At 33.0% G+C, this 13,578-nt stretch overlaps 1 protein-coding gene across 1 annotated transcript; it reads left to right on the plus strand.

The window, feature by feature from the left end:
• Positions 1-9,312: 9,312 nt before the first annotated feature.
• On the plus strand, positions 9,313-10,238 carry LOC126669691 (uncharacterized). The gene is made up of 2 exons (XM_050363229.1): positions 9,313-9,664; positions 9,793-10,238. The coding sequence occupies exons 1-2, from the start codon at positions 9,313-9,315 to the stop codon at positions 10,236-10,238; spliced, it is 798 nt and encodes a 265-aa protein (XP_050219186.1).
• The last annotated feature ends 3,340 nt before the right edge of the window (positions 10,239-13,578 follow it).

Below are 13,578 nucleotides of genomic sequence, written 5' to 3' on the forward strand. Positions count from 1 at the left end.
CCCGTAGGGGACACCATAAAATACCATATGCCTATTAAGTAGCCACTTATTAGAGCTAGACAAAGTCAGGTTCCTATCAGAGTATATAAACAAAGAAACCATGACGTGGCCACATGCATATCATACCAATATACACTATTGCAGCATCTAAGAGTTTAAGGTGTTATTTACATAACAACCGAATAAGCTTCCCTGATGGAAAAAAAAGGGTGGAAGCTCGACCAGATCCGGTAGCTAGGTACCTGAAAATGATAAATAACAACGGGTTAGAAATATAAATATTTCTGAGTGAGTAGATAGGTTTACAGTTAAATACCAAAATCGCGTATAGACAGAATATCGGTATATAAAAATATTACCAGTCCTCGATCCAAATGAAACCCTAGTCCTGTTACATTATAATGCTATCATATATAATGCGTATGCACAACTCTTGTTTAATACAGGATGAGCTGTATACTTATGTATCACAGCCATCTTGACTCTGTATAGGGTTGCTGGGCCGGAACTTAAATCACTGCCACCTCAGGACTACCCATTAGGTTTAAGCCGCTTTACAAGCATCTGGCTTAAAACCTAATCTCAATATGTATGCTTATAATATTTACCTCTCATCTATTTCATTAACACCGGTGATCACACAGTCCTATTGTTGCCCAATAGATAGCTCGTTTCAGTGGATCTTCCTTGGCTAAGTTTCATACATAGTGCGATTTGTGGATTTAAAAACAATTGAATACTAATATTCAAAAGTAAACAAATGAACTCATAAACACCGCTAGGTCTGGAACTTAATCCTGTGGTTGTGGTCAGACTGCTCGCTAGCTGGTCGGACTAAACACACAAAGCAAACAGGATAAAACACATCAATATATATTTTCTATAAAATTTCTAGGTCCTTAAACCCTGATCTATTAAACATATAATCATTCAAACATATAGCACTTATGGTCTTTTTTTTTTAAACCATCTTATAAATTCTCGTTTTGAGAAAACATTCTAACTTCTCTCTAGAAGTTATTTTAGGTATCGAAATACCTAAAGAAAACCATTTATAGTATAGACCTAATTGTCAAAACAATTCTCGGTCATATACTAAGTATTTAGCAAAACCGATTGCTAAATCTTTAAAACCGTTTAAACGTTGACTTTAACTCTTTTAAAGTCCTTTATAAACGTTTTACTTTACTTTTAAAATCTCCTTTTAAAATTCTTTAGGTTTAGGTTATAAAACCTTTTCGCTTTCTTCTAACACAAGTTATCATTTTTAATATTTAATTTTGGTTTAAAAATATTTATTAAGAATGTTTTAGGTTCGGTCGAAAAACACCTCGGGTTATTAGGCGAAAGCACGTCGGAATCGCCCTCGGAAAGTCTCCCAAAAACCGAAGAAAAATCGAACCCCGACTGCCCGTCGGGGCAGCTGTGCGCCCGCACAGCACAGTGCGCGCCCGCACAGCATAGTGTGCGCCCGCACACTGTGCTGTGCGGTCGCACAGCTCACTGTGCACGCGCACAGTGGGCTGTGCGAAAATTTAAATTCTGGGACCTCCCGTCCTGCTTAAAACGTTCAAAAATGCTATTCTAACGTCCACAATCACGTATACACAATTCAAAATCAATACGGACGTTTAAAACGATAATTCGATACGGTAACCGTTAATAAACGAGTTTATATTCGAAATAAATCGAAATAAACGTTTAATACGAATATAATACTTCGATTACGTGAGTAATCGTTGAAGAAATTGAGTTAGAATCGAAAAACGGATCGAACGGCCGAAACCCTAGGTTTCGCGTGCACTGCATAGAGTAAGCTGCTCTATTCTTTCTTTCCGAAGAAAGAAAATGAAGTTGTGGCCTTCAATTAGCAACAAATGAGTATATATATATAATTGGCTAAAGTACGTTTTAGTACTAGCTCAATCATGCACTTTAAACCAACTTCTAAACTAGTCGTTCGTAGCCTAAACGGAAACGATTTCCAAATTTCGTGAAAATTTGACCAAAAATCAAATAAAATATAACAAGAATAAAAATATAATTTTTATTTCCATCCGACTTATATTTTATTCTTAATAAATTATTTTCGATTTATTAAGCCCGCATTGACTGCGCTTGATAAAATTTCTGCTTCCAAATTTTATCAAATTTTCACGATAACCTTTTTAAAATATTTCGTGAATATTAGCACCAAAAATATTCGCTAGGGACTTATGAATTGTTCTGCACCCAAGTCATAAATCTATATTATTCCCGTTAACTATATAACTAATCAAATTTAAATTGTAAAAATTTAAATTTGTAATCCTATAACCATATTAAAAATTTAGGGACACTTGTAAATTAAATTTATCTTTAAATTTAATTTACCTACTCCCGTCTAATGACATATTAGACACGTGGCTATATTTTAACTCTTAAATTTCCGGGTTATTACATTCTCTCCCCCTTATATAAATTCGTCCTCGAATTTACATATACTTACTTTTCACTTATAATTCAAATTTCACTTATACTTAATCTCACTTCATGCTTCGGAAAGCATAGCACCATCTTGACTGGCGTCCTCAATCATATCTCTCTTCCTCACTGGTGTTCATATCATCTGTTTGAACTTCCGTTCTGCAAACAGATTATCCACTTTATATACTTCTCTTGATCCTATAACTCGTATAAAATACCTTTTACTTTTTAGTTTAGTGTCTTTCAACGCAACCCAAGGACTAATCTCTAATCTCTATCTTCCTAAGCGATCCAAATAGGTAGGTATAAGTTAATACCATTTAACTTACTCCAGAGTTATTATAAAACTATGTTACCTTTACTAGCTTTCGATAACTTCACTTTTAATATACCACCTTTGTCGCACATCTTTATTTATTTTATTTTTTCTTTCTTTTGTTTTCTTTTCAACCTTAGTTGTTTGTTTATGGATTATCTTATTATTGAGATGGCTTTTAATATACTTTATGATTACTGTTTCGTAAACTAATTACTCATCTTTCACTTGCCTTATATTTCTATACCTTGTATAGAATGTCCTTTATTCATCCTCAATCTATAGTAACTTCCTGTTACAGATTGGGTAACTAATACTCTCTCTTGCCGAAATGTGGCTGTATAGGTGTGGGTGTGGTTATAATCTAACTATCTCATCGTAAAACACCTTCTAACTTACTCCAAATATATGGCATCCTTATTCACAGCTAACAGTTTTCATAACTGTACTATAGCTGTTACTATCATGTTTAATTAACTGACTATCAACTGTAGCTCCATTTTCAAAACTTTTTACATTTAAACAAAATGTTTATTAAATATTTTCCACTTTTAGTCGGCCATGCTTAACGCATTTCTCGCCCGACACTCAAAATACATATACGTTATATGTACATTCCATTACCAGTCAACCTAGACTTCACAGTCATAAGGCTCGGTTCTCGGAATTTTCATCTTTTGAAATCACTGTTTCAATACAGTTTTCAAATTCATTTTTATACATATATGGAGCTTATGTTGACAATTCCAAGTTAATTAAAATGTACACTTCTTATCGTGATCGCTTGCACTTTTGGCTTACTGCCAAAATTTCATGCAAGTTTCACAACATCAAATCCATCTTCGAGCATCATCTATCTTTCTGTTCGTCGATCGCAACGATTAAAACTTAAATAACCGTCCTGGGATTATCCTATCCCAATATAAAACCGATCTAACGGTTCGATCACTAGTTAATGGGGGTTTACTATATTCTGTTAGTATCCAGATAATATCTGAAACTTAATCCTTCAATTCACTATTTTCACCTCTTCCTTACCTTGATAACATTTCTATCTTATGTTAATCCAAGGTTTATTATACTTAAGTATACTGTTTATTCATTAAATAATTAATAATTATTTATCAATGAATACTTTATTTGACATGACTTATCAAAGTCTGTTAGTCGTTAACATAATCAACGAGTCTCTTTATTCAAATCAGAACTAGTAGTGTAACTACTTGGTTCTGAGAATTATTTTTCTTTTCATCATCTTTCTTTTAATTAATTATTTTGTTGTTGTTTATTGGTTAAGTGCTGAGGTTTACTCCTCTCAGACATATGAGTTTTTGATTCATCTAATCATTCGTTTGGATTCAAGAGATATGTCTATTACTGACATCTGCTCTGTCTGTAAGACTAATCTCAGATCCATTTTAATTAAACACACACGTATGACTCTGTTCACCGACAGTTACTTGTAGTCAAACTAACCGAGTTGTGTTTAATTAGATCCTACTCTCTCTTATCTTAATCGCAATTATCTTCTATTATCTACTCTTGAACTTTTATTTATCATAAAAGTCCATCACTAGACTTACCTCTTAGTCTATCTCAGAGTAAGAATGTAAATTCTCACTTCCTACTCTTCTCAATCCTTAATAATTTCTGATGTTTCGGAATGAAACATTAGAATCCAGATCTTTATTGTTTATTTTGAACAATAAAAAATCATAACATCTTATCTTCGCTATCTTGTGTCCTACCTTGACTTTATTACAGAGTTTTCGTTCAAATACGCTTACATTTTAAAACAAATACAGTTTTTTTTATAAACAAATGGTTTCTCAAACCAATCATTTCAAACATATGTGCATATACACATATTCATCCACATATACAAGTATATGTGTGTACCAGCTGGATTTTTTTTTTAAATTCATCTCTTCAAAACTGTGAATCTAACAATTCACATTTTAAAACTTTTGTACAATTGTGGCTCAGGGTGATGACATCTCTCATCCCCAAAGAGTTGCCATTCAATCCAATTTCTCTTTGATATACTAATATACATGATGCATGTCCTAACAAAATCATTTTGTATAAGTATATGGAATTCAAGTATTCCTTTTTCTACAGTGATCATTGCAATGTATATTCATGATGCATCTGAGCACAATAATACATTTTTTTTTAAAACAAAACTGCAACACTTACTTTGTAAGCTTCTTTCAAACTACTTCTCCGTAACATTTCAAGTTTTTTTAATCCTAATAATTTATCCTCACATTAGGATTACTATTGCTTCACATCATTTGATTGATTATGAATAGTTGTTGATTTATATTTAAGGATGCCTGTTTCTAACATCCTTAACTTATCAATTATCATTTATCATTTAACTTTTAATGTTTACTTATATGTGTATCTCTTTCTGTTTAAGGATATGATTTATATCTGTAGTTTATGTCTTCCAATTCTAACGCGAATATTGAAAACACATATACAAACTAACTTAAACAGTAAACACATAACTAAACATTACCTGACGATGATCGTAAAGACGGAAATGCCTCACGAATCATCGGGCCTTTACCTCGCCCTCCGTGGAATTTCAGTTTTCCCTTATCCTTTCCTCCCCGCGAAACAAAATAGGGGTTGTAGTGCCTCGCGGGTCCATAATTTCCTACCCTAGGAAATGTAGCAGTAGCTTCTTCAGGTTTGGTGTAATAATACGGCTGGAGGGGTATGTCGTTCCTCCTCAACTTACTCTCTATCTGCTTCGCACGCCCAGCCAGATATGCCACAGAATCAGACTTTACCGTCATGAGTTCCTCGAACTCAGGCCCCAAACCTTTGACGTACCTACTCGCAACTTCCTCACCATCACGAACTAACTCAGGTACTTCTTCGCATAAACGCATAAACTCAACAGTATATGCCTCCACATTCAAATCTTCCCTAGTATACTTATCCATATAATCCCTCAGCCTATCCAAACTTTGATTCTCTTGCACCTCCCACTCGCTCACGTATTCCCATGACTGATTCGGCGAGTGTCTTATTTGCTGTTGAACCCTCCTTAGATGGTCCACCTCAGCTAAGAACTCTTTTACCTTAAATCCCAGATAAGCCGATGTAGCAGTCGATTTTGACACAGAGCTATGGCTATTTCCATTACTGTTTATGTCTTCATTCAACATTCTTTCTAATTCCTCTACTCCAATAGCATCCTCCTATATGTCCATGTCGCATGCTGATGTTGAGTCAACAACCTCTATGGGAGCAGATGTATCAGGTATAACAGGCAAACCTGGTACATTATGTGGATCAGACCCCACATGCGTATGAGCTCTACTTGGCCCAAACATACTGAAACACATGAAATTTCAGCATAAGTACCGTATGTAATAGTTATAGAAAAATCACATTTTCATATAACAGGTATCAACTATTAAACCTATATAAGCAAAACACATAACAATCAAACACAATTTAGAGAAAATCTAACTATTCTCTCGAGCAAATATTTAGAGTAAATCTTCGCTTTGTCCTGTATTCTAACAGAACCATTCTCCTCGAATAGTGGTCATCTGTTCTGACCATTCCGTTCCATGATTGTAATGTGTTTCCAACTTAGGAACATCTCACATGTTCCATCAGTTGTAACGTGTCTCGAACACAAGAACAGCTCATGTGTTCCTTATCAAAACATCAATACATACTACACACATATATAGTTGCTATCTATAGCTGATTGTATTCAATAACTGACAACTGATCAAGACATGACTCGAATCCTATGTTGCTGCAATAGTTTACTAGGAATTCTTATGACTTCTAGTACCTCTACTTAGCATATATCAGCAACAATACTTCAAACATTCAGGTCCTAAAATATTGCTCTGATATCACCTTTGTCATGACCCGATTTCCCCCTCAAAACTCGAGCCGAGACCGGCGCTAGGGAATGGGAATGGTTGTTCCGAAACCCGTAGCAAGCCTAAAACCTCTATAAATATTTCGCCATATTAAACCCGAGTTATTCTGACCCACGCGCATTTCTGAAAACCGGTGCGGTGGTACAGGGACTTAACTCATATGCCTTGCCTCGCAGACAGCCCTGTCTCAAACCGCGCACCCGAACAATATATTTAATAAAACATGTCAAACACTTTCCTTTTCAAAGCGTTATATCAAACATATTAAAGTACAACAGGCACACAAACGTAAGGCCAACTAAACTACACACAGTGTCTTTGCAGACCAAAGACACGAAGCTTGGCAAACCCGTAGGGGACACCATAAAACACCATATACACTATTGCAGCATCTAAGAGTTTAAGGTGTTATTTACATAACAACCGAATAAGCTTCCCTGATGGAAAAAAAAGGGTGGAAGCTCGACCAGACCCGGTAGCTAGGTACCTGAAAATGATAAACAACAACGGGGTCAGAAATATAAATATTTCTGAGTGAGTAGATAGGTTTACAGTTAAATACCAAAATCGCGTATAGACAGAATATCGGTATATAAAAATATTACCAGTCCTCGATCCAAATGAAACCCTAGTTCTATTACGTTATAATGATATCATATATAATGCGTATGCACAACTCTTGTTTAATACAGGATGAGCTGTATACTTATGTATCACAGCCATCTTGACTCTGTATAGGGTTGCTGGGCCGGAACTTAAATCACTGCCACCTCAGGACTACCCATTAGGTTTAAGCCGCTTTACAAGCATCTGGCTTAAAACCTAATCTCAATATGTATGCTTATAATATTTACCTCTCATCTATTTCATTAACACCGGTGATCACACAGTCCTATTGTTGCCCAATAGATAGCTCGTTTCAGTGGATCTTCCTTGGCTAAGTTTCATACATAGTGCGATTTGTGGATTTAAAAACAATTGAATACTAATATTCAAAAGTAAACAAATGAACTCACAAACACCGCTAGGTCTGGAACTTAATCCTGTGGTTGTGGTCAGACTGCTTGCTAGCTGGTCGGACTAAACACACAAAGCAAACAGGATAAAACACATCAATATATATTTTCTATAAAATTTCTAGGTCCTTAAACCCAGATCTAGGTTAAACATATAGCGCTTATGGTCTCTTTTTTAAAACCATCTTATAAATTCTCGTTTTGAGAAAACGTTCCAACTTCTCTCTAGAAGTTATTTTAGGTATCGCAATACCTAAAGAAAACCATTTATAGTATAGACCTAATTGTCAAAACAATTCTCGGTCATATACTAAGTATTTAGCAAAACCGATTGCTAAATCTTTAAAACCGTTTAAACGTTGACTTTAACTCTTTTAAAGTCCTTTATAAACGTTTTAATTTACTTTTAAAATCTCCTTTTAAAAGTCTTTAGGTTTAAGTTATAAAACCTTTTCGCTTTCTTCTAACACAAGTTATCATTTTTAATATTTAATTTTGATTTAAAAACATTTATTAAGAATGTTTTAGGTTCGGTCGAAAAACACCTCGGGTTATTAGGCGAAAGCACGTCGGCATCGCCCCCGGAAAGTCCCCCGAAAACCGAAGAAAAATTGAACCCCGACTGCCCATCGGGACGCGCACAGTGGGCTGTGCTTTCGCACTGCCCCATAATTTAAATTCTGGGACCTCCCGTCCTGCTTAAAACGTTCAAAAATGCTATTCTAACGTCCACAATCACGTATACACAATTCAAAATCAATAGGGACGTTTAAAACGATAATTCGATACAGTAACCGTTTATAAACGAGTATATATTCGAAATAAATTGAAATAAACGTTTAATACGGATATAATACCTAGATTAGGTGAGTAATGGTTGAAGAAATTGAGTTAGAATCGAGAAACGGATCGAACGGCCGAAACCCTAAATTTCGCGTGCACTGCAGAGAGCAAGCTGCTCTATTCTTTTTTTCAGAAGAAAGAAAATGAAGTTGTGGCCTTCAATTAGAAACAAATGAGTATATATATATGATTGGCTAAAGTACGTTTTAGTACTAGCTCAATCATGCACTTTAAACCAACTTCTAAATTAGTCGTCCGTAGCCTAATCGGAAACGATTTCCAAATTTCGTGAAAATTTTACCAAAAATCAAATAAAATATAACAAGAATAAAAATATAATTTTTATTTCCATCAGACTTATATTTTATTCTTAATAAATCATTTCGATTTATGAATCCCGCATTGTCTGTGCTTGATAAAATTTCTGCTTCCAAATTTTATCAAATTTTCACGATAACCTTTTTAAAATATTTCGTGAATATTAGCACCAAAAATATTCGCTAGGGACTTATGAATTATTCTGCACCCAATTCATAAATCTATATTATTCCCGTTAACTATATAACTAATCAAATTTAAATTCTAAAAATTTAAATTTGTAATCCTATAGCCATATTAAAAATTTAGGGACACTTGTAAATTAAATTTATCTTTAAATTTAATTTACCTACTCCCGTCTAATGAAATATTAGACACGTGGCTATATTTTAACTCTTAAATTTCTGGGTTATTACACTGATATCCCATAATGAGATTAGTATTGCTATGGTTGACTTTTATGAGAAGTTGTGGGAAGTCTTATAACAGGAGCCACATTGATGCAACTATTATTGATAGAGGTCCTAAGCTCAGTGATAGTGATTCTATCAATCCAATATTTGCAGTAACTGCAAAGGAAGTGAAATCTACTATGTTCTCAATTAATGGAGAGAAAGCCCCAAGGCCGGATGGATACTCAAGACTTTTCTTTCATAGGAATTGGTTTTTTATTGGAGGTGATGTCATTAAAGCAGTTCATGAGTTTTTTTTCACAAGAAAGCTTTTAAGTCAGGTGAATGCTACTTCCCTTTCTATAATCCCTAAAATTGCCTCCGCTAGCAGTTTGAATGATTATAGACCAATAGCCTGCTTTAATGTTCTTCTGAAATGCATTACTAAGTGATAGCCTGTAGAGTTAGGAAATGCATCAGCTCTCTTATCAACCATAGTCAGTGTGCTTTTATCCCAGGGAGAAGGATTATTGATAATGTGTTATTGGCACATGAGCAAGTGCATAATTATCATAACGATAAGGGTATGGCAAGTTGTGATATAAAAGTTGACCTTAGAAAAGCTTATGATACTATTGAGTGGGATTTTTTGGAAGAGATCTTGCTGGGTCTTCTCTTTCCTAGGAGGTTTATTGATTGGATTATGATATTAGTTAAAACTCCTATGTATTTTGTCTCTATCAATGGCTCTCTTTATGGTTATTTCAAGGGAGGTGTGGGCTTAAGGCATGGAGATCCTCTCTCCCCCACCTTGTTTGTTATTGTCATGGAGTATCTCTCTAGATTCTTAGTTGGTGTTGGTAATATGAATACATTCAAATTTCACAGAGGATGCAAATCTCTGAAATTAAACCCCATCTGTGCTTTGTTGATGATCTTTTCTTGTTTTGCAATGGAGATGTGAATTCGGCTAAGTGCTTGAAGGAAGGCATAAATCATTTCCAAGATGTGTCTGGTCTTGGTGTGAATAAACAAAAAAGTTCTATCTTCTTCAGTAATGTATCTCAAGCAGAATATTTTAGATTGTATAGAGCTTGATGAAGGAAATCTTCCAGTCAAGTGTCTAGGAATGCCATTGATTTCTAGAAGGCTAACTAAAGAGGATTTTCAAATTTTTATTCATAAGATTACTGGTCGTATAACTTCTTGGAACATGAAATTCCTTTCCTATGCAGTTAGGCTATAATTGATCAATTCAGTTCTAATGAGCTTACATTTTTACTGGAGTTAGGTCTTCATTCTTCCCAAGGCAATTACAAATGAGACTGAGAGGATTTGTAGGTCTTTTCAATGGAAAGGTAACTCTACTGGTATGAAATATGGTGGTATTGCTTGGGAAACTGTGTGTCAGAATAAAAAGACTGGAGCTTTAAGGATTAAGAAAGTGGATTTGTGGAATACTGCTGCTGTTATGAAGCAGGTGTGGATTATGCTTACTGATAAATGCTCTCTATGGCCTCATTAGGTTATTCAAAACAAGCTTAAAAAGCTTAGCTACTGGGGTATTACAAAGCTATATAAAGCTTCCCGAAGTTGGATAAATTTGGTTAAACTGAGAAATATAGCTAAGGAGTTGTTTGAATGTAAAGTGGGTAATGTCAAAGATACATGGTTTTGGTTTGACCCTTGGGTCCATGGTAAATATGTGTTTGACACTTTTCCTAGAATTAATATTGAAGATGCAGATATTCCAAAGTATGCTAGAATTTCATATTTAATCAGAAATGGTAATTGGTGTCTGCCTGATGCTTCAGAAGATGTAACTTTGTTTGTCTGGCATTATATCAGAAACAATTCCACTATCAACAGTCATGAGGAAGATAAAATTATCTTCAAGCCTTTAAAGAAAGAAGCCTTTTCTATAAATGCTTCCTGGAAATTTCTTTCCCCTGATATTCAAAGGGTGTCTTGGTATTCTCTCATATGGAAGAGTCCAATTATTCCTCGTCATAGCTTCATCAGCTGGATGGCTATTCAGAAAGGACTAAATACTAGGAATAAACTATTATGCTGGGGCTCTGTCTCTAATCCTTGCCGTGTTTTGTGCAATAGGGAAGTTGAAACTGTGATGTAACTTTTCTTTGCTTATAAGTTCTCTGATGTTGTTTGGAAGGGGATTCTTAAAGGGTGTGTAATTCTCAGAGAGACTCTTAGAGAAGTCAGCTAGTTTACAAGGAAATTCAATGGTAGAAGTGTGAGGAACAGAACGTGTCTTTTGGGCTTTTGTGCTGCTGTTTATTACATTTAGCAGGAGAGAAACAATGTCATCTTTAAAAGTTGCAGGCCTAAGGAAGATGATGTTATTAATAGAGTTAGATTTTCTATGTGTAGTAAGCTTAGTCTTAGTATAGAAGCAAATGTAAATAGCTGTTGGCTGTAACAGCTTGTTTTGGAGTTGTAGGCTGTTGTTTGGCGTTTTTTGCTATCAATAAAATTCGGTTTATTGACCAAAAAAAGTTTGAAAATAAGTTTTTAATAATTATATATTATATATTAATTACTTTTATTTAAATTTTAATTTAATTTCCATAAAAACAAAAATTTATTTTTCACGAGTGAATAAAAAATGTGATTTTTATTGAAAAGGTTATTACAGTCACATTTTTTAACGAATTGTTTCTTTAACCAACCAAAGGCATCCTTAGTTGATATGCGATTTGGGGTCATTAATCAATTGTACTGCAAACAAGCCACTTGTCCCAATACTCAAATTTGTTTTAATTAAATTTTTCATTGATATTTGACCTAGTAAAAGTCATTGGTGGGAGAAATAAGTTTTTATCATCAATTAATCTTTAACAGATGCTATTAAACAAATCCCTAAAATAAGATAATGGATGAATGATTATAGTTATGATTTATAAGGTGGATTCACATTTAATTTAAAGTTAATTACAAATAAGCTTATAATTTTATAAGCTTATTTGTAATTAGCTTATAATTTTATAAGCTTATTTGTAAAAAAAATAAAAAATTCATAAGCTTATAAGGTGGATTTACATTTAATTTAAAGTTAATTACAAATAAGCTTATAATTTTCATATAAAATTATAATTCTATAATTGTCCTTTAAAAATTGAAAATTTCATTTACCGTCAATCTTATTTTCATAAATTTACTATTATTTTAAAATTCAGTAATTCAACTAACGTGGCTATCAGAATTATATATGAAAAAAATAATTTTATATTGAGAGGTGTGATAGATTTATAATTTTCTTTAAAATCATAATTTTATTTGTAATAGATTTTTAAAATAAAACCAATATTATAATTGGATGATGAGTTGTCTTGTCAGTTAAAACTCTGGTGAGCAAAACTAATTGAAAATTCTAGAATTTTGAAATGATAATAAAATAACAAAAAAAATGATGAGGAATAATATCATTAATTTTAAAAGGATATAATAAAATTGTAATTTTATGTAAAAAATTTAATTTATTTTTTAATATTTTAGTTACATTTGGCTGCCGCAAAATAAATAATTGATGAGTGAAAAATTTATATATGACTAATGGCCAAGAGGTGGATGCCCACCTACAACATTATTTAGGCTTACTAAAACATGTTTTTCTTTTATGAAAAATATATATATTTAAGGTCATAAGAAATGGCAAAAAAAACGGACGCTCAAAACTTTAACACGAAAGTGATTTTCATATGTGGTTTGAGTTAGTGGTCGGCGGCGGTTTTTGTTTGTGGATTAAGTTTATATTTAATTATGATAATTATATTTAATTAGGATAATTAGTGTTAATTAAAATTTGATTTAATTAGATTTATTTAAAATTTTAATTATTTTAAGTTAATCATGTTTAATTAATTTTTAATTCTGATTAATTAGTACTATTAAATTAGTATTGATCAGATTTAAAATTTATAACTAGACAATGTCGCTCTTCTTTTTATGGTAGAGGAGTGTATTTGATATTAAAGTGCTAAATTGCGGGTTACTTTCGACGTACCTTAAAATAAAGAGGAGTAGGAATAGAATCCTCTTTCTTTAAAGATGACTCATTTGATATTTAATTTCAAATTGAGGGGGTGAATTGATCTTTTATTCTATTTGTATTTAATAAAACAATGATTTCATATTTTTTAATATTTTTTTATTGTAATTAACAACTATATATAATATTTAATTATTTAAATAATAATTAGTTTTTGTAAGTTTTTTAGAAGAAATATTTTTATGAATTGAGACACAAAATATGAAAGACAAAATTTATCTTAAAGTCTTTGTAA

Source organism: Mercurialis annua, linkage group LG1-X, assembly GCF_937616625.2.
Source record: "Mercurialis annua linkage group LG1-X, ddMerAnnu1.2, whole genome shotgun sequence".
Taxonomy (NCBI): domain Eukaryota; kingdom Viridiplantae; phylum Streptophyta; class Magnoliopsida; order Malpighiales; family Euphorbiaceae; genus Mercurialis; species Mercurialis annua.

Coding starts and splice junctions, on each gene's coding strand:
- LOC126669691 (XM_050363229.1), top strand. CDS start 9,313: ATGAGATTAGTATTGCTATGGTTGACTTTTATGAGAAGTTGTGGGAAG. Junction 9,665..9,792: donor TAAAATTGCCTCCGCTAGCA/GTTTGAATGATT, acceptor CTTTTATCCCAG/GGAGAAGGATTATTGATAAT.